We start from the raw sequence: 25,253 nt of genomic DNA, 5'->3' as shown, positions 1-25,253 counted from the left end.
TCGTCTATTATTTCATTGCCTCTCAGCTCAAAATTGGCTCATCACCCTGTCAAACTTTCCATATACTTAAATCTTTATAAACTTCAGCCCTGATTATTATTGAAGAAAATAATAAAATTGAGCAAAAGCTTTTTATTAATAGTTCTGGGCTTAATCCTTCTGCCGCTTATTTTAATTGGAATTTATTGCTGTTGACTTCAGTGGGAATAGAATTTAGAGCATGTTGCTCCTTGGCTAGTTTTAGCCTAGAAAGAACATAATGGTATTTCTATAGTTCACAGCTAAGGCCTGGTCTACACTACGATTTTAGGTCGAATTTAGCAGCGTTACCTTGATTTAAGCCTGGACCCGTCCACACGATGAAGCCCTTTTTTCCGACTTAAAGGGCTCTTTAAATCAGTTTCTTTACTCCACCTCCGAGGGGATTAGCACTGAAATCAGCCTTGCCGGGTCAAATTTGGGGTAGTGTGGACGCAATTCGACGGTATTAGCCTCCAGGAGCTATCCCAGAGTGCTCCATTGTGACTACTCTGGACAGCGCTCTCAACTCAGATGCACTGGCCAGCTAGACAGGAAAAGTCCTGCGAACTTTTGAATTTCATTTCGTGTTTGGCCAGCGTGGCGAGCTGATCAGCACAAGTGACCATGCAGAGCTCATCAGCATGATGGGCACATTGCCCGGCCCGTACTTTGTGAGAAGTCTATGTCCTCATCTCTCTTGTCACTGCGCTGCCGTTGTCTCCTTGCCAGGTTTTGCTTTTGAAGCTTATGGTTCTTCTTCGAGTGATTGCTCCTATGTATTCCAGTTAGGTGTGCGCGCCGTGCGTGCACGGCTCTTCGGAAGATTTTTACCCTAGCAACTCCGGCGGGCCGGCTGGGCGCCCCCTGGAGTGGCGCCGCTATAGCGCAGGATATATACCCCAGCCGGCCCGTCCGCTCCTCAGTTCCTTCTTTCCGCCCGTGACGGCCGTTGGAACAGTGGAGCGCAGCTTAGCTGACCTCCACTTCCCTAGCTACTCGTAGTTTCTCTCGTTCTGTTTATAGTTGTAGTTAACTTTGTTTGTTTGTAGAATAGTATAGTGTATTTATTTTATAGGGGTTCGGGGTTTATCCCCTTCCCCTCACCCGGTGCCGGGTCCGATGCCCGGTCCACAGGGTTTTACATTGCTCGGCCGGCCACAAGCCTCTGCCGACAAGAGATCCTCTCCTAAGTGCCTCGAGGGATCTCACCTCACAGATAAGTGCCACATTTGTGAGGCCTTTAATCCGAGAACAAAGGGGAGCGGGGCTTTCGTCTTAAACAGCTCCTGAGGGAGGCAGCTCTTGCTCCTCCGCTCTTGGCGCCGAGCGCTAGTTAGTCTTCAAGGTGCGCTCCCTCGGCACCGGATCGCCGGTACCGCCAAGGCCTCCTGGCACGACCGTCGCTGGCTCCGACGTACCTTCGGCATGGATCCCTCTCCTGGAGGATGAAGAGGCACAATATCCTTGCTGCGTCCGAGCCGCCGCCTCTGCAGCCGAGCGCTATGCTCAGTCAGATAGTCCGGCACCGGTGTCTGCCGCGGCACCGACAATACCCGCACCATTTACTCCGGCCAGGCAAGAGCCGTCGAGTCCAGTGCTGGAAAGCTCCCCGGTACGGACCGTGGTCGAGCTCGCTCTGAAGCTGCGTCCGAGATGCCTACTCCGCAGCCGAGCGCTATGCTCAGTCGGATCGCCCGGCACCGATGTCTGCCACGGCACCGACAATGCCCGCACCATTAACTCCGGCCAGGCAAAAGCCGTCGAGTCCGGTGCTGGAACACTCCCCGGTACGGACCGTGGTCGAGCTCGCTATGAAGCTGCGTCCTTGGTGTGAGCTATGGTCGAGCTCACTATTCCCTCCACGCCGGAGACAGTGTCCACGGCGAGGGAGCTGCTTGCAATGACAGCGTCTGTGCTGCCTCAACCCCCGGTGCCGCCGGTGCTTGTTACATAGTCTATGGGCAAGCCTGCCTTGATCAGACCACCCTCCGTCGGCACCGCAGAGCGGCACTGTTCATGATCGCGGTCCCGCAGATGTTCTCGGTCCTGTCACCGATCTAGGTCCCGACGCCGCTCACAGTCTCGGCACCGTTCTCTATGTTGGTACCAGTAGTACTCGCAGCACCGGTCAGCATCCCGTTCGCCGGTCCGGGACACTCAGCACCGATCCAGCTCCCAGCACCGCCCCAGGCACCGGGACGCCCGTAGCCACTCCTGTTCATCGGGCCTCGCACCCTCGGTCGACCGCCCAGCACAGCTCCAGTGGCAGGTCCCGTTCTCGGTACCGGTATGTCTACCGGTACCGATCCCCGGTGCCGCATCGAGCGATGTCAGTTAGGGACGGAGACTCTACCAAGGGCTTTCAGCTCCTCCAGGGCCATCCAGTCACGCATCAGTGTCGTCCCATGCGGACACTTCATATGCGTGGTACTCTGTTTTCCGATGTGCCCTCCAGAGTCTTCCAGGAGACCTATCAGTGGTCATTCTGGACGCCTTGGGTGTACTACCACGCCAGAGGCGTACCGGTGATCCCATCTCACTCCGTTCCCTCGGAGCTCTGGGTGCCAGAGGCGACAATTAGTCATCCCCCTCCGACTGGTACAGAGCAACCCCCGGTTCGGCACCAGGCTCCCAGATCCCTCCGGATCAGGAGGTCGCCCAGGAGCTCGAGCCCACACAGGACCCGCTTGTCCCTGGCCTTTCTTCTTCCTCCTCCCCAGATGAGGCGGGGGCAGGAACATACCCCTCCGGCCCTCCTTTAATCGAAACGCAACCAGCCCCTAAATCCAAAGAGGCTGGGCGTGTGGTCTTACTGGGCCGTAAGATGTACCCGGAGGGGGCCCTGCAACTTCGTATAGCGAACCAGCAAGCCCTGCTTAGCCGCTACTGTGGGTGGCGGTGGGCAAATTTACAGAGTCGGTTCTTCGGAACTCCCGTCAAGAGTTCGATGCCCTCCTGCAGCAAAGGACGGAGCTGGAGAGAGCTTCCCTCCAGGCCTCGTTGGACGCAGCTGACTCCACTGCCACGACTCTGGCCTCGGGTGTTGCCACGCGGCGCGTTTCATGGCTCCAGTTATCGAGCCTTCCCTCGCAGCTGCGGCACGCTATACAGGACTTGCCCTTTAACGGCACAGGCCTGTTCTCTGAAAACACTGGCCCTACGCTGCAAAGCCTAAAGGGCAGCAGGGTCACTTTGCTCGCTCTCTCTCTCGGCATGCACACGCCGGTGATTCAGCGCCGACGTTTCCGTCCCCAGCCTCCGCTCTTACCCTGCGCCTTGACAAAGTCAGGACTTGGCCAGCGGGCGTGGCTTACACGGTCGTGGCCATCAATCCGGACCCCAAAGGGGCCGAAATTAGGGTCCTTCTGACCACCAATGGGGCAAAAGCCTACCCATCCTCGTCCTTCCTAAGGACCCCTCTCACGAGCGATTCCTCTGGCAAGAGGTGCGGATGCTCCTCTTCATCAGAGCTATACAGGAGGTACCTAAGGGCGAAACCTAATCCCCTAGGCGAAGGGAGGTCTCAGACCTATCCTAGACCTGCGGGAACTCAACAAGTCGCGATGCAGATGAGTTCCGCATGGTACCCAGGGCGACCATTATCCCATCCTGGGATCCCGGAGACTGGTACGCCGCCCTCGATATGAAGGGCGCATGTTTTCACGTCGCCATTTCTCCTCCACACAGAAGGTACCCTCGGTTTGGGGCCTACCATCGTTATTCCCAGTATATGGCCCTCCCGGTTGGCCTCTATACAGCCCGGGGTATTCAAAGTGCATGGCTGTAGTCGCCACCTTTCTTCGCCACCGTTGGATACACGTTCTCCGTATCTAGACGAGTGGCTCATTCGAAGGACCACCGGGCCCAAGTTACCAGTCATGTGGGCATCGACACGAACCTATTGCTGTGTCTAGGACTGATGATCAATAGTAAAATCCACTCTGATTCCCACACAGGGAAGGGAATTCATTGGAGCCATCCTGGACTCCAGACTCGCCAGAGCCTGCTTACCTCAGCCTTGGTTTCAGGCGAGGGTAACAATTGTACAAGGTCTACGGACCTTCCCGCCAACTTGGGCTCGCACTTGCCTAGGTTTCCTGAGTCACATGGCTGTCTGCACGTTTGCAACCAAACATGCCAGGCTTCGCCTCCGTTCACTTCAATCGTGGCTCACCTGGGTGTGCCACCCGGGCAGAGATAGCATACTCGTGGTCATCTCGTTCCCCCCGAGCATCCTAGGCTCCCTCAACCGGGAGTCAGCACCCTCCCGGGTGTATCCAGGAATGCTGTTCCATTCACCCCTCGGGGTCCCTCATGACAGAAACCCCATCTCTCGGCTGGGTGCGCACCTGGCGTAGTTTCGCACTCACGGCCTTCGGTCAGCGCAGGAGCTGGCCTTACATATCAATGTCCGAGAGCTGAGATCAGTCTGCCTTGTGTACCAGGCGTTTCAGCTGGCGGATCGTCTCAGCAGATCCTTCCTGTCTCACAAGTGGTAGTTTCCTCCGGACTTTCTCTATTCCGTTTTCCAAACGTGGGTCTTTCCCCGCATAGCCCTCCTCGCTCTCGCGAGAACGGAAAGAGAGAGAAATTCTCCTCGTTCCAAGGCCTCTCCCCAGGCTCGGTCTTGGAGGATTTTCCTGAGGCCGTGGATCAGCCATCTGCCGTACGCTTTTCCACTGTTCTCGCTGGTTCACAGGGTCCTGCTAAAACTCCGCAGGGACAGAGCGCCCCTGATCGTGATCGCTCCAGCGTAACCCGGGCAGCACTGGTACGCCATGTTGCTACACCTGTCGGTAGCAACCCTCTTGGCCCAGACCCCATGACGCGGGATCACGGCAACCTTCACCACCCAGTCTTGTAATCCCTGCACCTCACCGCAGGGCTCCTGCGTGGCTAAACCGATCCGAGTTACGTTGTTCTGCCTCGGTTCTACAGAATTCTCCGGGGTGGTAGAAAATCTTCCACTCGGTTGAAGTATCTGGCCAAGTGGAAGCATTTCTCCGGCTGCTCCGAAACACGCAATGTTTCTCCCACCGAGGTCCCGCTCCATTCCATCTGGTTCCTCAGGGCTTGGAGCGTTTATTACCGCCCCCCCCCCCCCAGTGGGGCCCCGCCATAAACCTGGCTCTTCAATCTAGTTCTAACCAGTTTTATGACTGCCCTATTCGAGCCAATGTCAACATGCTCATTGATAGACCTGTCCTGCAAGACAGTTTTCCTGTAGCCTTTCCTGCGGCCAGACAAGTCTCCGAGCTTCAGGCTCTCACAATAGGCCCAAGGTATACTGTGTTCCTCAAGGACAAGGGCAGTTATTACCACGTCCAACCTGCCTCCCTAAGGAGGTGTCGGCCTTTTATATCTACCAGGATATCTTCCTTCCGGTCTTCTTTCCGAAGCCACCCTCTTTGCAAGGAGAGCAACAATTGCCCTCCTTCGACATCCGTAGGGCGTCCACAATCTATATCTAGCAGACAGAGCCCTCTCGTAACGCCCCCCAAAACCTTCATCGTACCGGCATACCGGACGAAGGGCATACCTGTATCCTCCTAGAGGATTTCATCTTCAATGACGTGCATCCGCACCTCCTGTGTTTTGGCCCATGTTCCATAGGGCCACCTTACTGCACATTACACCAGAGCTCACGCTTGTCTGCTGCCTTCCTGGCTCACATACCCTTGCAGGGGATGGGTTGTGCACCTACCTGGTCCTCGGTCCACACCTTTGCCTCATTGGTCCAAGAGTCCAGAGCTGATGCAGCCTTTGGCTTAGCAGTTTGCATTCTGCAACATCTAACTCCGACCCCACCGCCTACGTAAGGCTTGGGAATCACCTAACTGGAATGCATAGGAGCAATCACTCGAAGAAGAAAAGACGGTTACTCACCGTAGTAACTGTTGTTCTTCGAGATGTGTTGCTCCTATCCATTCCAGACCCGCCCTCTTTCCCCACTGTCGGAGTAGCCGGCAAGAAGGAACTGAGGAGCGGACGGGCCGGCTGGGGTATATATCCTGCGCTATAGCGGCGCCACTCCAGGGGGAGCCCAGCCGGCCCGCCGGAGTTGCTAGGGTAAAAATCTTCCGAAGAGCCGTACACGCGCGGTGCGCACACCTAACTGGAATGGATAGGAGCAACACATCTCGAAGAACAACAGTTACTACGGTGAGTAACCGTCTTTTCTGCGCTGAAAAAAGGCGCGAAACAATTGTCTGCTGTTGCTCTGACGGAGGGAGGGGCGACTGACATGGCTTACAGGGAATTAAAATCAACAAAAGGGGTGGCTTTGCATCAAGGAGAAACACAAACAACTGTCACACAGAATGGCCCCCTCAAGGATTGAACTCAAAACCTTGGGTTTAGCAGGCCGTTGATTTCACAAAACAAATTGGGTCAATTTCTTGTTTTGATCCTTTCCATCTATCTTTTACATCCTAGGCTGGCAGCAGACCGTGCAGTATGACCACTAGCCGTCATTATCTCCTGGGTGCTCGACAGAAGATGCTGCATTATGATTGCTTTCCATCATCATCTCCTGGCTGCTTGCCAGAAGACGGTGCAGTATAACCGCTAGCCATCAGCATCTCCTGGGTGCTTGGCAGAAGATGGGAATGACCTGGCTGAGTCACTCCCATGTCTGCCCAGGCGCCCCTGACTGACCTCACTGAGGTCACCTAAAAGAGCACCCAGGAATACGACAACGATGGCTACCAATCGTAATGCACCTTCTGCTGCCAAAGGGCAACGAGCTGCTGCTGTGTAACAATGCAGTCCCACGTCTGTCAGCACCCAGGAGACGTACGGTGACCTGAGTAGGCTCCATGCTTGCCATGGTATGGCGTCTGCTCAGGTAACCCAGGAAAAAAGTTGCAAAACGCTTGTCTGCTGTTGTTTTCATAGAGGGAGAGGGGGGGCCTGACGACATGTACCAGAACCAGCCGCGACACTGTTTTTGCCCCATCAGGCATTGGGATCTCAACCCAGAATTCCAATGGGCAGCGGAGACTGCGAGAACTGTGGGATAGATACCCACAGTTCAACACTCTGGAAGTTGATGCTAGCCTTGGTACTGTGGATGCAGTCCGTCGACTTAATGCACTTAGAGCATTTTGTGTGGGGACACATGCAATTGACTGTATAAAAATGATTTCTAAAAAAATGACTTCTATAAATTTGACCTGATTTCGTAGTGTAGACATACCCTAAGAGACCTTCCTCTTGCTCAAGTGACAGTTAAGGTTGTTGTGATAGTCCACAAGAGCAATGTGTGCCCATGCTCCTCTTAGAAAATTAGGCTTTCAGTATCTAAAGTTGTGTACTGAGAATTGAGACCACTTTTTAAAAAAAGTGGAATTTAAGTTTAGTTAAGTAGTAAACCACTGGACATCTTCAGTGGTCATACTTCAGTTATTGTTACAATATAACTTTTTTAGGTAGGACTAGAGAATGACCTTCAATAGTCATTTTCTTATCAAATGCAGAGCTTGCCAAGGCAATTTGTGGCAGCCTCCTCTGCCAAGTGTAGATACCTCAGACTGGCCTCGGAGACCATCAAATCTTGTCAGAGGGCAGTCATCAATAATGTGTGACATTGTCTCTTTGGCCATAACTGGATGTGGCCCCAGGTGTGAAGCCTGGCTGCACATTGACCCTGGCCTGCTCGAAAAGGTATCAGAAGGACCCTGACCAGCATGATAAATCAGAACCAAGTTCACACATGGTAGGGTCAGTTATAAGCGAATGGTTCTTTAAGTGTTTGCTCGTGTCCATTCCATATTAGGTGTGTGTGCTTGCCACATGCACCAATGCTGGAAGTTTTTTCCCTCAGCAGTATCCGTAGGGGACCGGCTCTGGCGCCCTCTGGAATGCCATGCACATGCTGTGGTATAAGGGGCACCACCAGCTCCTCCCACCCTCAGTTCCTTCTTGCCACCAGTGACGGTGCTGGAGCATCTGCTGCTTTGGCTAGCATTGTTTTGTTCTCCGTTCTTGCGAACGTTACAAAACCTGTAATATAGTTATATATAGTTAGTAGTTGAATTAGTTACCCTTAGTAGTAGTTCTTAAAATCTTCTTTAGTCCTGAATGGGACTCGGCCTTGGGACTGGGCATGCTTTAAGCACTGTGATAGTTGCAAACAGGCTATGCCCATCAGTGATCCCCATAGTAGCTGCCTAAGGTGCTTGGGCAAAGGGCACATAAGTGAGAAGTGTCATATTTATAAGTCCTTCAAACCCAGGACGAAAAAGGAGCAGGACAACCGCTTAAAGTGCTCCTGATGGAGTCTGCACTCACTCTGGCACCGGAGCAATAGTCCAACTTGGCACCAGGGCGTCGATCCCCCTCCATGGCTCTGGCCAAGAAGCTAAAGAAGACAGTGAGGGGAAGATCTCCTACATCCCACAAGACCCACGCCGGCAGCTCAATACCCCTTTCAGGAAGTCGTGCCCCAGCTCAAGTTGAGCGGTGCTGCCCATCCCATACCTTGCCTGCAACTCCGGATAACAGTGGAGGCTTCTGTCAGCTTCAGTTGCCATCGACACCCAAAGCCCTACAGGTATCTCAGGAGATCCTGACACTTCCGGTGCTGCCCACACCAGCTCCAGCGGTACCCTGGTCTCAGTGTAAACCCGCCTTGGTACCTCTGCATATGTCTCTGCCTCAGCAGCACTGTTCCCCATTGCAATGGACATCCCGCCACTGCTCGCCTGCTTAAAGCTATCACATCTCAGAGATAGAGAAGCAGGCTCAGCAGAGCCTGTCTCCTGACTTTCGGCACCGACAGCAGGATTCAAGGCATACCTCGCCGGTAGCCTGGTGCAGACCCACCAAGGCATGTGCCCCCCGGCAGAAACACCACAACTGACCCCTCGCATCTCCAAGGGCTCGGTACAGATCACAGGACCGATCAGGGGACCGAAGCCACCAATCACCAGGCATCATCATCTGTCTCCAAGATTGCCATATTTGGCAAGATCGTCCTGGCAATCGGCTCGTGGTAACTCCTAGTCCTGCTTGACATCCTGGTACCGGTCGAGTACATCAGGCGTAGATCTCCAGATTTCCAACTCTGATCCTCCGAACGCAATAGGTGTCCCCGAGGCCCTGATCAAGACATTCGTCTCACTCAGACAGGTCTACCTTGAGGCGCAGCGACCAGCACCAGTCAGACAAGAGCCGCCGTGCCGTCCTGCCCGATCTCCAGTTATAGCTCCAGCATGGAGCAGGGTCCCCTGACTGTGGGACAAGCGCTGATGCCTGCAGTGCCATCTACATCATCTGCACTGAAACCCATCCTGTGACCCCAAGCACAGTGGCCGGTTGCCATAGTATCCATGGAATCCTTGGGGGTTCAGGCTGCCCACTTGATGCCAGCCCCCTCCAGTGCTCGAGGCTTCGGGGGTGAAGACCCCACAGGTCCAGGAGGACCTAGGGGAGCAAGCGCTGGACCACCAATGGATATTGAGGATCTCACAGCATCATTCTTGTCATCACCAGACAAGGCTAGCATGGGACCCTCTCACCCAATTCCTCAGGATGATGCTAAGACACACCAGGAACTATTGAAGAGGGTCGCATCTAACCTGGGGCTTCAGGCAGAGGAATTGGAGGAGCCTTCAGACTCCCTCTTTGACATCCTCTGCTCCTTCTGTGGTGGTTTTACCCCTTCCAGATGGATTTTGTGGCTGATACAGAAGTCCCAGAGACGGATTGCCTCTTGGCTGAGGGCTGACAAGCGCGTTCCCCCTTGCCTGTTGATGTAGAACATTTGAGGCTGTGTTGTCCATCAGGACTCTCACCACCTTGCCCGACAGGTGAGATAGGAATATTATGCATGCCCAGTGGATCGCTCTGAGTTCTTTGACGTTTATGTGAGATGTCATCTCTTCCGGGGACCACATATCCTGCGCCTGGAGATTGCTGAGGTGCGTACCTCAGCCGAGGTCCAAGGCATCCAAAACCAACTCGATGGAGTGAGGGGGAACTCCCTCTAGAACTGTCCTGCTATCAGTCCACCATTGCAGTGAGGTAAGTTTCATTGTGGGGATGGTAACAATCTTTTCCAGGTGATCCCTGGACAGGGAATAGACCGTCGCCAGCCATGGCTGCAGGGGCAATCCATCTCTGGGACTTCTGCATCAGCCACGAAATCCACCTGGAAGCTTGTCAGCTTTCTGGCGTCAAGAACATGCTAGTGGATCACTTCAGCAGGGACTTCTCTCACTACGAGTGGTCGCTCCACCCAGAGGTAGCTTGCATGATCTCCCAGAGGTGGGGTACTCGCCAAGTGGACCTGTTCGCCACCAGGCAGAACAGGAAATGTCATCAGTTTTGTTCTCAGCAAGGTCTGGGCAAGGACTCCCTCTCCGATGCCTTTCTCCTGTCCTGGTCAGGGAGCCTGATATATGCGTTCCCTCCGATTCCACTCATCAGCAAGGTCCTGGCAAAGATAAAGAGAGACAAGGCGCAGGTTATCATGATCTCCCAGGCATGGCATCACCAGCAATGGTTCGGCACGTTCATGAACCTGGCAGCGGCCCCTCCCTGGCCCCTGCTCAACCAGCTGGACCTGCTGTCACAGGACCTCGGTCATCTATTACACCCCAACTTCACGTTCCTCCATCTCTCGGCGTGGATACTGCATGGCTGAACCTGAAGGAGCGGACCTGCTCAGATGAGATCCAACAGGTCCTCCTGGGGAGTAGGAAGCCCTCAACCAGACTGACTTACCTGGCCAAGTGGAGGAGGTTTTCCTGCTGGGTGTCCGAGCATGACATCTCTCCCTCGCGTTCTTCCGTGCAGTCTATTTTAGACTACCTGCTTCATCTGAGGAACCAGGGCCTGGCACACTTTCATTAGAGTACATCTCGCAGCCATCTCTGCTTTTCACCCACTGATCCAGGGCCAGACGATGTTTTCTTATGATATCATGGTCAGATGCTTGAGAGGCCTCGAAAGACCCTTCCCGCAGGGACGGACCCCTGTCCCACAATGGGATTTTGGTTCTTTGAGCCGCTGGGCTCCTGCTCCCTTTCCCACCTTTCATGGAAGGTTGCTTTCTTGCTGGCGGTGACATCGGTGAGACAAGTCTCTGAGATTAAATCCTTGACCTCAGAACTGCCATACATGGTCTTCTTCAAAGATAAGGTTCAGCTGCAGCTCCACCCAGCCTTCCTGCCAAAGGTAGTGTCTACCTTTCATATGAACCGGAACATCATCTTCCCGGTGTTCTGTCCCAAGCTGCACAAGACCAGTGAGTGAAGAGAGGCATTGTCATGTGCTGGATGTCCGTAGGGCCTAGGCTTTTTACCTACAGCGTACCAAGCCTTTCCGTAAATCATCTCTGCTCTTCATCGCCACAGTGGATAGGATGAAGGGCCTTCCAGTGTCCTCGCAGAGATTTCTAACTGGATCACCTCTTGCATACGGACATGTTGCGAACTGGTGGGGGTCCTGCTGCTGCCGATCATCAGAGCCCACTCGATTAGAGCTCAGGTGTCCTTGGCAGCCTTCCTGGTGCACATCCCTATCCAGGACATCTGTAGAGCCGCGACTTGGTCCTTTGTCCACATGTTCATGGTGCATTATGCCATCACTCAGCAGACCAAAGACGACGCTGGGTTTGGCAGACCTGTATTGCAATCTATGAACTTCTACCCACCTCCATTGGTACTGCTTAGGAGTCACCTAATATGGAATGGACATGAGCAAGCACTCAGAGAAAAGACAGTTACCTTTTTCCGTAACTGGTGTTCTTCGAGATGTTGCTCATGTCCATTCCATGACCCACCCTCCTTCCCCACTGTTGGAGTTGACTGGCAAGAAGGAACTGAGGGTGGAGGAAGCCAGGTGCACCCCTTATAGTGCGGCATGTGCGTGCCACTCCAGAGGGTGCCAGAGCTGGTCCCCATGGATGCTGCTGAGGGAAAAACTTCCGGCACTGGTGCATGTGGCGAGCATACACACCTAATATGGAATGGACATGAGCAACACATCTCAAAGAACACCAGTTAAGGGAAAAGGTACCTGTCTTTTTCTGATGTCAGCTGCAGACCAGTCTTCACTACATCAATGTCACAGAGAAACTTGGGCAGTATAAAATATTTTCCCAATAATTTATATTTACCTTCAATAATAAATATTGGGGAATGTGTACTGTTAGTGAAGAGACTCTCTTAAAGCAGCAGATATGTTGAGAATCACTGGGAAACCAAGGGATTGGGTCACATCTGGCTGCCCTCTCCCCTTCCCCCCAATGATACATGTGAAACGTTGTCTGACTCACAATTTATATCACTTTCTACAGGAAGAAGTAGTCGAATTGAGTCCTACAGGACGACCAAAGCGTCGGAGTCGAAAGGCGGTTGATTACCGTGAATTAGATGCTGATACACCTGATGAGCTGGAAAAACTGATCAGCAAAATGCAAGAGGAAGTAGAAAAAGAGAGGTGCATATCTTGAAGAAAAAAATCCCTGTTTTAAAAATATCTTTGTAACTTATAAGATCATTTTTAATACACTATGAAATATTGCATAAAATTGAAACTAAATTGCTGAATCAAGATAAATGAAAAGCTGCATTATCCTTTCTTTCTAATTCTGAAAATCCAGTAGTTTACAGTAGGTCTTCCAGACATTTGTTAGGTTGTACTGTACTTGAAATGCATTGATATTTTGCTGTACTAATAATATTATGTGTCTTTGAAAGGCCAGTGATAGAAATGACCATTCCTACAGATTCAGAAATCAACCTTAAACTGCAGAATATTATGATGTTACTGAGGAAGTGTTGTAACCATCCATATCTCATTGAATATCCACTGGACCCTGCCACACAGCAATTTAAGGTATATATCTTGAAGCATTCAGAGCAGTTTTTTTTTGAAAATTATTGTAGTTAATGTAATGCCGGTGAACAGCTTTAGACTTGTATAATATGCTTTGCCACAAAACCCTACTAATGTGATTCAGTCTTGTTTTGAAATTTCCTGCAGCAGATATGAGAGGGAGTAAGTTCGATGTCTGTTATGCGGGGGGGGCAGTGCCTGTGGGCAAGAGCCGCAAGGAGTTGCTTGTGCGCCTCCGCCTAGGAGCTGGACCTGCTGTTGGCCGCTTCCAGGGCGCAACGCAGTCAGCGGTGCCAGGACAGGCGGGAAGCCTGCCTCTGCACCCTGGCTGCTCCGCTGACCAGGAGCCGCCGGAGATAATCTCGCACCCCAATCCCCTGCCCCAGCCCTGAGCCTTCTCCAAAGCCAGAGCCCTCTCCTGCACCCTAAACCCCTCATCCCTGGCACCACCCTAGAGCCCCCCCACACACTGAACCCTGCACTCCAACCCTTTGCCCCAGCCCTGAGCCCCCTCCCACACCCCAAACCCCTCATCCCCAGCTCCATTGGGTCACGGGCATAAAAAATTTTCTTCAACAGGGTCACCAGAAAAAAAGTTTGAAAACCACTGTTCTAGAGAGAGCTTCCTAGAACTGGTTTACAAGACAAAATGTTCTTTCTGGAGCTCAACATCCAACCTCCCACTCAAAAGATATATACAAAGTAATAACTATATATAAAGGTCATCTTAATAGTTTTTTTTATACTACATAAACCCTCTTACTATATTGAAAAGGGGAAAAAATTGGATGATATATAATGTATATTTGGGAGCTTAAACCCTCTAACATTTTTACTAACCCTTAATAAGCATTAATGAAAACGAAATGATCTCATTCAAAATATAGTTTTGCAAACTAACATGAGCATGACTGCCATATAGTTGAATCCACTATCATTCAGAGGAACTTTGAGCCACAACTAATGGTTGACACAATCAAATGATCTAGACTAGACAAAGATGGGATAGTATTAGCCACGTGGGTGGAAGCCTAGTGCATTATCCGTCATCTCTAGTACCTGAATATTGATGCATCTGAGAGATTGTAAATCTTGACTTTTCCTTTTTACTCTGTTTTAAGGTTGATGAAGATCTAGTGAAGAATTCAGGCAAATTCCTGCTTTTGGACCGGATGCTGCCAGAACTGAAAAAGAGAGGACACAAGGTATTTTTGTTTAGGAATATGGATAATAACTAATCAGTTGCCTTGTTGTTTGTTGTTTTTGGTGTTTGGTTTTATTTTTTAAAATAGGGATATTGAGGAATCTTAACTACTTGTAGGTGTTGCTGTTCTCACAAATGACACTGATGTTGGATATTTTGATGGATTATTGCTATCTGCGGAATTACAAATTTAGTCGTTTGGATGGATCCATGTCCTATACAGAGAGAGAAGAAAATGTAAGTAACAGCTTAAATACTTAGGTGCATGTATCCAACTCAACTAATTGCAATAAATTCAATCTCTGTTGGTATCCTTTATATGTAATGCCTTGTAGAAAGACAAAGCAAATAATATATTTTTAATCTGATTTAATTTAAAACATGAATTTTAAAAAAACCCACTGACCACATCCTTTTATTCTGTATTCTGTTTCATGTTAGATGTATTCTTTTCCAGATGCATAAATTTAATACAGATCCTGAAGTTTTCATATTTTTAGTGAGTACACGGGCTGGAGGCCTGGGCATTAATTTGACTGCAGCAGACACGGTCATCATCTATGATAGTGACTGGGTAAGATGACATACTGTTTCTCAAATGCTACATCATACGATTTTCTACTGTAACCCTAGATACTCACTTAGCATCTTGTGTTATGGGATGCTTTACCAGATAGTCTGTGAAAGTAATGTATGTGAAAATTTCATAGTAAAATATAGATATATATTCAGATTAAATATGTAGCATAGGGTAATAAGTAAAAATGTGCTGGCCTATACAAACCACCTAAGATTGCTTTGTAGGCAAATGGCTGATACCCTGACTTTCCTTAAAAACAGGCTTTTCTGCTAGTTGAAAAGAATGTATACTGCTTGAGTGCTGATAATTATTAAAATCCCTACCTTGGAGAGAAGACGTTTAAAGCTCTTAAAGAAGTTTGAGCCGTCTTGGGCAGACAACTTTTGCAAACTTCCCTATTTCAACATCTGCCTTGTTCGGCTCTGGTCCCCAAAATTTTCCCCAGTCAGCTGACATCCCAAAGCTCCAGCCAGCCAGAACCCCACTGACTCCTGTGGGCCTCAGGAGGATGGTTGAAGAGCTGTTAGGAGTCTAATCCCTATGGATTTGTACATCTCAACTTTTTCCGTATACAGCTACTTAGGCTGCACAAGCATACTTAGCATATCCCTTCCCATTTGAGGAACTATGAAGAGCTCCAAATAAACAAATTGAGAATTCAGGAGCAAAAGTATTTCTCAGTGAGGGCTAATGCCATCATTAATTACCGCTTTTTTAGTACAGGAATAAATATCTCTCTCACTCATTCCCCAGAACATGTGAATTGTTTTTTTTTTTTTCTCAATCTTTCCCACTTCCCACCATACAAAATCCCCTGTGGTAGATTTTTCAGCCTGAAAAGTGACAGCTTGGAAAGCTGAGTGATGGAAAATGGAATCCATTGTGCATCTTCAACAATTAATCTAATTTGATTTCTTTAATCTCGTTCATTTTAGAACCCCCAGTCTGACCTTCAGGCCCAAGACAGGTGTCACAGAATTGGTCAGACAAAGCCAGTTGTTGTTTATCGCCTCGTGACAGCAAATACTGTTGACCAGAAGATTGTGGAGAGAGCTGCTGCCAAAAGGAAGCTAGAGAAGTTGATTATTCATAAAAGTTAGTAAATTAATTCTTTAGAACTTGTAAAACTTTTTTGTTCTATTAAGTTACTGTGGGGAATTCTTGAAGTAATTCAAGATTATTTCTAGTTGTCCTTGTTAACAGAGAATTTCTCTATATGTAAGTAGTTTGTCTCCTTTTTCTAAATATGCCTGTTTCTCTTATCCATTCTAATCAGCACTCTGTGCATTCTTTAGCATCTAGGCTGAATTCTGTGACATGATGCTGAATTTGGCTGCTAATTACTCTTTTCATGCATTTCAGACTGCTGCCTCATTTGTTTTCCACTAAAATAATGGGCCCTTGCTGCGGAACTTGGGGTCAGCGTGTGCTATACCTCTTCCTGGCTGCTGGGGAGAGTGAGGAGCAAGTGTGTACTGGCCTGGGAGAGAAACAGAAATGAAATCAGGCAGTAAGGAGTGAGAGTGGTCAGGATGACTGGGGACATGAAACAGCTGTCGGCAATATCAGCTTCCAGGTTTACAGTTATCTAACTTCAGGGAGGATAATGTCTTATGGACAAGATTCAGAACTCTGTCTTTAAGTTGGTCTGAAGCTTTGAGAGAGGGGCTTTCTAACTGCACAGGCAAGCTTGTCTAGCTTTGGATCACATCCATTGAAATCAGCTGAAATGTGGGGAAGCAGAGGAAGGCAGGGAGAACAATATGTTGTCTGACAATGTTCAAATCAGCAGAATTTGTACCCCCTATAGATCTATATTCAGTCCCTACTGGGATTTTCTGTAGCATCTGGTCCAGATGGCCAGTCTTGTAGTCATAGAATCATGGCATTCGCGGGACCCTGCCCACAGAAACTATCCAAAAATTACAATTTAAAGTAATTTCTGTAATAAAATAACCCTGGTAAAATAGTTTTTAGGGCACTGTGTTCTGAAATCATGTCATTTTGTATGCAACACAATCCAATAATTTACTTGCTGCTGTTTTGACTTCCTAGTTAGTAATCTCTGCACAACCCAAGTAACAAATGGTTGGTTGGAACTATTTCCCTCTCATCGTTACTGGTGAAGGCATATTGATTGGGCACTGTAATAAATCTTCACTATAATTATTCTGTTGATCAAATTTTAACAATCCTGCACTCTGGCCTTTTTCATAAGCACTAAATCCACCAAAATAGAAAGTTGTCTATAAAGAAGTTTTTTATAATCTGGTGGGCCTCTGACAGTAGCCTGTACTTTAAACTTCAGAGGAAGGTAAGGACTTCCCATAATACACCAAAAGCTGTATGTTGGGGTGGTGGGGACAGGGAGAATGAGAGAATTAAATTGCTTGGTATGATGTTCTTCAAACTGTAGATCATTGGTTTACAGCAAATTTTTGGGTCATATTTGCCAGTCTTGAATTAATGATGCTGATGAGGTTCAACAAGAAGAAGTGCAGAGTCCTGCACTTAGGACGGAAGAATCCCATGCAAGAATCCCAGTTCTGCAGAAAAAGATGTGGGGATTACCGTGGATGAGAAGCTGGATATGAGTCAACAGTGTGCCCTTGTTGCCAAGAAGGCTAACGGCATATTGGGCTGCATTAGTAGGAGCATTGCCAGCAGATCGAGGGAAGTGATTATTCCCCTCGATTTGGCACTGGTGAGGCCACATCTGGAGTATTGTGTCCAGTTTTGTGCGCCCTCCCCCCCCCCCCCCGAAAGGATGTGGACAGATTGGAGAGAGTCCAGCGGAGGGCAATGAAAATGGGGCTGGGGCTGGGGCACGTGATTTATGAGGAGAGGCTGAGGGAACTGGAATTATTTAGTCTGCAGAAGAGCAGTGAGGGAGATTTGATAGCAGCCTTCAGCTTCCTGAAGGGGGGTTCTAAAGAGGATGGAGCTAGGCTGTTCTCATTGGTGGCAGATGACAGAAGAAGAAGCAATGGTCTCAATTTGCAGTGAGGGAGGTCTAGATTGGATATTAGGAAAAACTGTTTCACTAGGAGGGTGGTGAAGCACTCGAATGTATTATCTATGGAGGTGGTGGAATCTCCATACTTGGAGGTTTTTAAGGCCTGGCTTGGCAAAGCCCTGTCCTGGATGATTTAGTTGGGGTTGGTCCTGCTTTGAGCAGGGGGGTTGCACTAGATGACCTCCTGAGGTCTCTTCCAACCTTAATCTTCTATGATTTTATGCTCTGATTTTTTTAGCCTGATCTGTTTTTTATACTTCACTTTCATCAGGGTGATATCTAGCCAGAGCTGTAAACAGAGCGGGGCAGCTGTCCGGGTAGAAAAATGGGGTGGTGTTGGAGGAGGGGGGTGGTATGGGGGGCATTTGCCTCCCCATAGATTTCTGACTTCCATTTAGCATGGAAGTTGTCAAACTATGAAGAGCACTCTCCTCAGTTTGAAAACAGTTGCCTTCTGGTTGCTTGGAAGCTGGTGGGAGCCACCCGGCCCGCTCTTCCCTCTCCCCCGAAGGAGTCCAGCCCCTGTCCGCAGAGCCCAGCTGCCATGAGATGCTCCCAGAAGCACTTGCTCGCTACTGCCCTTGCACTCCTCTGGGCAGGGCAGTGGTGGGGTGAGTGCCTCAGAGAGGTAAGAGCAGGCTGGGTGGCTCCCACCAGCTTCAAAGCAACCAGAAGGCAACGGTTTTCATCTCTCTCAGGAATTTCTTTGGTATAAATGCAACTGATCCAATTTGTAGATAAACTAAAATGGGAGGAGTAGTGCAAACAAAGGAAAAACTGTATAGTGACCTACCAAGATAAGGGACATGAGGGCTTCAGGCAGCAAGGGAGTAGGAGGGATTGGGACTAATAGATGTAAAGTCCTGTACTAAAGGAGAAGAGACACATGGCATGGGATGTTTTAACTGAGCAGTCTGACCTATGGCATTAATGCAAATGTTTTTCTTCTTAATTATTTGCTAAACCTTGCTCTTCCCTGTAACTAAGTACTAGCTTTTAAGCAGTGGTCTCTTTCAGGACCCCTCTGGTCAAAAGTCACTTTGGAAGTGGTTACAGAGGGCTGATGTAAGGCTTGCAACAAGGAGCTCCACTTAGATGCACTGGGGCAGGTGCAAATTACAAGCTTTGTGGCTCAATACAGGGGAAACTGGTTGAAATTCTATAGCCAGTTTTAGAGGAGGCCAGACTATAGATCTAATGATTCCTTCTAGCCTTTTTAAAAAAAAAAAAAAAAATGAAAAGCACCTAAAGTTTGCAGGAAAAGGACTCTTGTGAACATTGTCATGTGCATGGGACCTGTGCTTTGGTGGTATTTGAGGAGTAAAAGAGAAGTAGCTCCAGATTTGGAATTGGTTACAAATCAGCAGACCTTTCAGATCTTGACGCATTTTGTTTTATCTTATTTATATATGTAATAAAAAACCCATAGGAAACATCACTTTTAAAAAAAAGCTGCATGAAGAGAAGATTATGGTTAAGATCTCAAGTCAGGAAATCTCAAAGTAAAGTTATACATGCAAACTTATTTCTGCACACTGTGTATATACATTGATCGTGTCTCTTTAAAATGATTACATACTGTTTCTCAATATTTCATGCAACTTTTTCTACATCTGAGAAGTACATTGTTAACCTGTAGCATATGTTAAGTACTAAAGCACTACAGGGAGAATTAACAGTAACTTAGTGGGGTGCATGGTGGGGTTTGAAAGCAAGATCTTAGACATGACTGAGGAAGGAAAGAAATGTATAATGGGGGAGACAAGGATGGGCAGGTGCTTCAGTAAATGTAACAAAAGTTCAGGCAAGGTTGGGTAAGTCCAATGATAACAGAAAGCTGCGAGACCTTCTGGGCGTGTGTTGTGTTGTCCTTGGCTTTGACCTCATTCAACTATGGCCAATTAGAAGTAATCTTATACCATTTCTTGATAGACATAGCTGATCCAAATGACACCTCTTCAATTAAACCTTCCAGGTCTCATCTTTAGTCATACTTTGACTGAACCTATATCTCTTGTTTTTACATCAGTACATACTGTTGTCTGGAAGATTCCTCTTTTCCCACACTCAGATCTGAATTGGAAAACATCCAGATTTGGGTACAAAAAGGTGTCTGGATGTTCTCATCTGAAGAAATGTGCTTGTTTTAAAAATGTTAATCAAAACAGTTATAGCTAATTCACTGATTGAGAGAAATACACCCTAATAAAATGGGCAGGATATCTTTTCATTTATTCTCTATCTTGTAGTGATAATACTCCTCACTTTGTTTCAATCAGCAACATTGCAAACGGAACACACTTCGGCATCCACATCTAACTTTATTTGCAATGTTTTTACTGTAAGTAGAACTAATAGCTTTTCCACTGTGTGTGTGCATGTCAAATCCAGTGTTTTGCAACCTTTTTTTTTTTTTTTTTTTTTTTTTGCGTGCCACAAGTAGAAAGTAAAGGCCTACATTAAAACCTTTCATGCAGCTCTGACTTTCCCTATTTAATTTAGTCATCACAATTTAGGGCATGTTTGGTATATGTTTAGGCAACAAATCCAAGTATATCCAAGAATAGTTTCTTTCTCTCTCTTTCTGTGTTGGGTTAACAGCATACATTAGATGTCAGTTTGTAGAATTCATTGGTAATTTGGCAGCCTTTATATTCAAGAAAGGTTTCTCTTTTTATAGATCAGTTTAAAGGTGGTAAATCTGGGTTAATCCAAACAAAGGGCTGCTTGGATCCTGAGGAATTAATGGAATTACTGAAATCCAGGGACTATGAAAGGTATGTTAACTTCCACATTTTGTTAGACCTGGGAGATGCAAATAAATGTCTGTGGATTTCAACTACCCTGCCCTTCCGATATTGCTAAATGGAATGTGGATCTCTGCTATATGGGAGGGGGAGGTCCTGGGGAATTCTGGTATGGAAAAGCAGGGGGAGAGAAGGCGGTCCTTGTGTGGAAAAATGTTGAGAACTACAGTGTTTAAACTAAGATACTCTTATTTCTGTAGAGAGGTTAAAGGATCCAGAGAGAAAGTAATCAGTGACAAAGATTTACAGTTACTGCTGGATAGAAGTGACCTTATTGGTAAGTAAAAACTAATTTGGTCCTCTTTTCCTATTTGACAGTAAAATATGTAGAATTTTCCCCTTATGTTTTATATGTAAAAGCTGAGGAGAATTGCCAATGCCTTTATTTGCCCAAGAGCAGGGTCCCCACAGAAATTTCTAATCAAATTTTATGTCAATGTTCTATTCAAATAAAATGGATGTATGTGAAGTACCATTGTCTACTACTACATTGACAACTAGAGCTGGTCAGGAAGTCTAACAACTTTTTTTGGTCAGAAAATGCCAATTTATCAAAGCTGAAATTGTTCCTGGGAAATGAAGGGTTGTTTTGATAAATTTCCTGTTTTGAAAATCTTTAAAATTGTCAAAACAGGACATTTTAAAAACTGGAGGGGGGGCTTGAAACAGTTTTTTGTTTTGAAACACAAGCTAATTATAGTATTTTTTTTAATGAAGGTTAAATGAAACATTTTGAAATTATTTAAATGAAATGTTTCAATTGACTTCAACCAAAAAAGTCTCAGATGTTGTTGTTTTTCTCCTGATTTGGGATGGGGGTAACCATTTCCTGCCCAATTCTATTGACAACTAACACTTCTTGCATTATACACAAATGCAAGAAGCCTGGGGAACAAGCAGGGAGAACTAGAAGTCCTGGCACAGTCAAGGAATTATGATGTAATTGGAATAACAGAGACTTGGTGGGATAACTCACATGATTGGAGTACTGTCATGGATGGATATAAACTGTTCAGGAAGGATAGGCAGGGCAGAAAAGGTGGGGGAGTTGCGTTATGTGAGAGAGCAGTGTGACTGCTCAGAGCTCCAGTATGAAACTGCAGAAAAACCTGAGAGTCTCTGGATTAAATTTAGAAGTCTGAACAACAAGGGTAATGTCGTGGTGGGAGTCTGCTAAAGACCACCAGACCAGGGGGATGAGGTGGACGAGGCTTTCTTCCAGCAACTAACAGAAGTTGCTAGATCACAGGCCCTGGTTCTCATGGGTGACTTTAATCACCCTGATATCTGCTGGGAGAGCAATACAGCGGTGCACAGACAATCCAGGAAGTTTCTGGAAAGTGTAGGGGACAATTTCCTGGTGCAAGTGCTGGAGGAACCAACTAGGGGAAAAGCTCTTCTTGACCTGCTGCTCACAAACAGGGAAGAAATAGTAGAGGAAGTAATAGTGGATGGGAACCTGGGAGGCAGTGACCATGAGATGGTCGAGTTCAGGATCCTGATACAAGGAAGAAAGGAGAGCAGTAGAACAGAGACCCTGGACTTCAGAAAAGCAGACTTCGACTCCCTCAGGGAACTGATGGGCAAGGTCCCCTGGGAGAATAACATGATGGGGAAAGGAGTCGAGGAAAGCTGGCTGTATTTTAAAGAATCCTTATTGAGGTTGCAGGAACAAACCATCCCGATGTGTAGGAAGAAAAGTAAATATGGCAGGCGACCAGTTTGGCTTAACAGTGAAATCCTTGCTCGTCTTAAACACAAAAAAACAGCTTACAAGAACTGGAAGATTGGACAAATAACCAGGGAGGAGTATAAAAGTATTGCTCAGGCATGCAGGAGTGAAATTAGGAAGGCCAGATCACACTTGGAGTTGCAGCTAGCCGGAGATGTTAGGAGTAACAAGAAGGGTTTCTTCAGGTATGTTAGCAACAAGAAGAAAGTCAAGGAAAATGTGGGCCCCTTGCTGAATGAGGGAGGGAACCTAGTAACAGAGGATGTGGAGAAAGCTAGTGTACTCAATGCTTTTTTTGGCCTCTGTCTTCACAGACAAGGTCAGCTCCCAGACAGCTGCACTCTGCAGCACGGTATGGGGAGGAGGTGACCAGCTCTCTGTGGAGAAAGAAGTAGTTCGGGACTATTTAGAAAAGCTGGACGAGCACAAGTCCATGGGGCCGGATGCGCTGCATCCGAGGGTGCTAAAGGAGTTGGCTGATGAGATTGCAGAGCCATTGGCCATTATCTTTGAAAAATCATGGCGATCGGGGGAGGTCCTGGATGATTGGAAAAAAGCTAATGTAGTGCCCATCTTTAAAAAAGGGAAGAAGGAAGATCCAGGGAACTACAGGCCAGTCAGTCCCTGGAAAAATCATGGAACAGGTCCTCAAGGAATCAATTCTGAACCACTTAAAGGAGGGGAAAGTGATCAGGAACAGTCAGCATGGATTCACCACGGGCAAGTCATGCCTGACTAACCTAATTGCCTTCTATGATGAGATAACCGGCTCTGTGGATGAGGGGAAAGCAGTGGATGTGCTATTTCTGGACTTTAGCAAAGCTTTTGATACAGTCTCCCACAGTATTCTTGCCAGCAAGTTAAAGAAGTCTGGGCTGGATGAATGGACGGTAAGGTGGATAGAAAACTGGCTAGATGGTCGGGCTCAACGGGTAGTGATCAATGGTTCCATGTCTAGTTGGCAGCTGGTATCAAGTGGAGTGCCCCAAGGGTCGGTGCTGGGGCCGGTTTTCTTCAATATCTTCATTAACGATCTGGAGGATGGTGTGGACTGCACCCTTAGCAAGTTTACAGATGACTCTAAACTGGGAGGAGTTGTTGATACGCTGGAGGGTAGGGATAGGATACAGAGGGACCTAGACAAATTAGAGGATTGGGCCAAAAGAAATATGATGAGGTTCAACAAGGATAAGTGCAGAGTCCTGCATTTAGGACGGAAGAATCCCATGCACTGCTATAGACAAGGGACCGAATGGCTGGGCAGCAGTTCTGCAGAAAGGGACCTAGGGGTTGCAGTGGACGAAAAGCTGAATATGAGTCAACAGTGTGCCCTTGTTGCCAAGAAGGCTAATGGCATTTTGGGTTGTATAAGTAGGGGTATTTCCAGCAGATCGAGGGATGTGATCATTCCCCTCTATTCAACACTGGTGAGGCCTCATTTGGAGTACTGTGTCCAGTTTTGGGCCCCACACTACAAGAAGGATGTGGATAAATTGGAGAGAGTCCAGCGGAGGGCAACAAAAATGATTAGGGGGCTGGAGCACATGACTTACGAGGAGAGGCTGAGGGAACTGAGATTGTTTAGCCTGCAGAAGAGAAGAATGAGGGGGGATTTGATAGCTGCTTTCAACTACCTGAAAGGGGGTTCCAAAGAGGATGGAGCTAGACTGTTCTCAGTGGTAGAAGGTGACAGAACAAGGAGTAATGGCCTCAAGTTGCAGAGGGGGAGGTTTAGGTTGGACATTAGGAAAAACTTTTTCACTAGTAGAGTGGTTAAGCACTGGAGGGTTACCTAGGGAGGTGGTGGAATCTCCGTCCTTAGAGGTTTTTAAGGTCAGACTTGACAAAGCCCTGGCTGGGATGATTTAGTTGGGTTTGATCCTGCTTTGAGCAGGGGGTTGGACTAGATGACCTCCTGAGGTCCCTTCCAACCCTGAGATTCTATGATTCTATGACTCAGCATGTTGTGTATTTCATTCAGCATCTGCCCTAGTAGGAGGAACAAGCTTCTTTCTCTGCACTGTTCTACTTCCAGTGTAAGACTATACCCAATTTTGTTTAACCTTTGCTTTTGTTGTTTTTCTCTTAGACCAAATGAAAAAGTCTGAATCAGTTGAAAAAGAAAAAGTGGGAGTGTTCAAGGTCCTAGAAGATTCCGAAGACTCCAATGCAGAATGTGTATTTTGAAGCTTGACTGGCTTCTAAAAGTACAGCCCAAACTTCTTGGGCCTAACAGCAGAGCTCCTAAGGCTATCATTTACATATAGTGACTCTCGATTATGCTGATCTTCCCCTCCCCCCCAAGCCTAGTTCAAATCCTCCTTTCTCCCCCGCCCCCCCCCCCCCCAGTGAGTTGTAACACGTTAGGTAGCATACTTCATGATGTAGCATGCGTAAAAAATTCATACTTGTGAAGCTCACGTGAAGAATTACAAAAATGTTTCAGGTGTTTAAGTAGTGACAAACACTGCCAGGTTTATACAAAATCTTCCTGTGGAAGTTTTGCGAAATTTTTTTTATTTTTCTCTCTAATTTGACGTAATGTGTCAATTATGATTTTATGGGGAAAGGGAAGACTGTCTATTACATCTGTTTACAAACAATCGTGTAACTTCAGTTTTAAATTTTGCAAAATGTTTTGCTAATAAATTTGTCCATTTTGTCATGTGAATTTATTGGGGGTGGGGTAGCTTTCCATGTAAGAATATCTTGTTTAATCATGCCTCTTTCTGATCTGTGAAAGGTCCCTTGTAGGTGAAACTAGGGAAAGTGACCAAAGCTAAATACTTTTCAGTGTTCTTAAGGTAATGGGCTAAAGCAATCACCTGAGACAGCATGCCCCAAGCATGGAATTTGCCACAGACTGGTATTTCGGGATCTATGCTTTAAAAAAAACAAACAAACAAAAAAACACCTCTCTCCTTCAGAGTACCAACGAACTCTTAATTTAGGCCATGTAAACTGATGCAATATTATCACCTTCAGGCTGTAGTCAGGTTAGTATGCCCTAAGAGGTATGAATTGGGACATGCATTTCAGTGGCCAGT

The 25,253-nt window shown here is 47.5% G+C and overlaps 1 protein-coding gene across 1 annotated transcript in view; it reads left to right on the top strand.

Annotated features, from left to right (window-relative positions):
- The window catches only part of HELLS (helicase, lymphoid specific), a 51,021-nt gene extending 26,025 nt beyond the window's left edge, over positions 1-24,996 (top strand). Inside the window, exons 14-22 of the mRNA XM_039481379.1 lie at positions 12,326-12,468; positions 12,729-12,867; positions 13,989-14,072; positions 14,189-14,308; positions 14,529-14,645; positions 15,587-15,746; positions 20,348-20,444; positions 20,675-20,751; positions 24,296-24,996. Coding sequence (XP_039337313.1) covers positions 12,326-12,468; positions 12,729-12,867; positions 13,989-14,072; positions 14,189-14,308; positions 14,529-14,645; positions 15,587-15,746; positions 20,348-20,444; positions 20,675-20,751; positions 24,296-24,393 — 1,035 coding nt within the window. The 3' untranslated portion in view covers positions 24,394-24,996. The remainder of the gene's footprint in view (positions 1-12,325; positions 12,469-12,728; positions 12,868-13,988; positions 14,073-14,188; positions 14,309-14,528; positions 14,646-15,586; positions 15,747-20,347; positions 20,445-20,674; positions 20,752-24,295) is intronic.
- Positions 24,997-25,253: the final 257 nt, after the last annotated feature.

This window comes from Mauremys reevesii, linkage group 7, assembly GCF_016161935.1.
Source record: "Mauremys reevesii isolate NIE-2019 linkage group 7, ASM1616193v1, whole genome shotgun sequence".
NCBI lineage: Eukaryota > Metazoa > Chordata > Testudines > Geoemydidae > Mauremys > Mauremys reevesii.
Note: the sequence above shows the minus strand (reverse complement) of the source record. Positions and strands in the feature narration are given on the sequence as shown.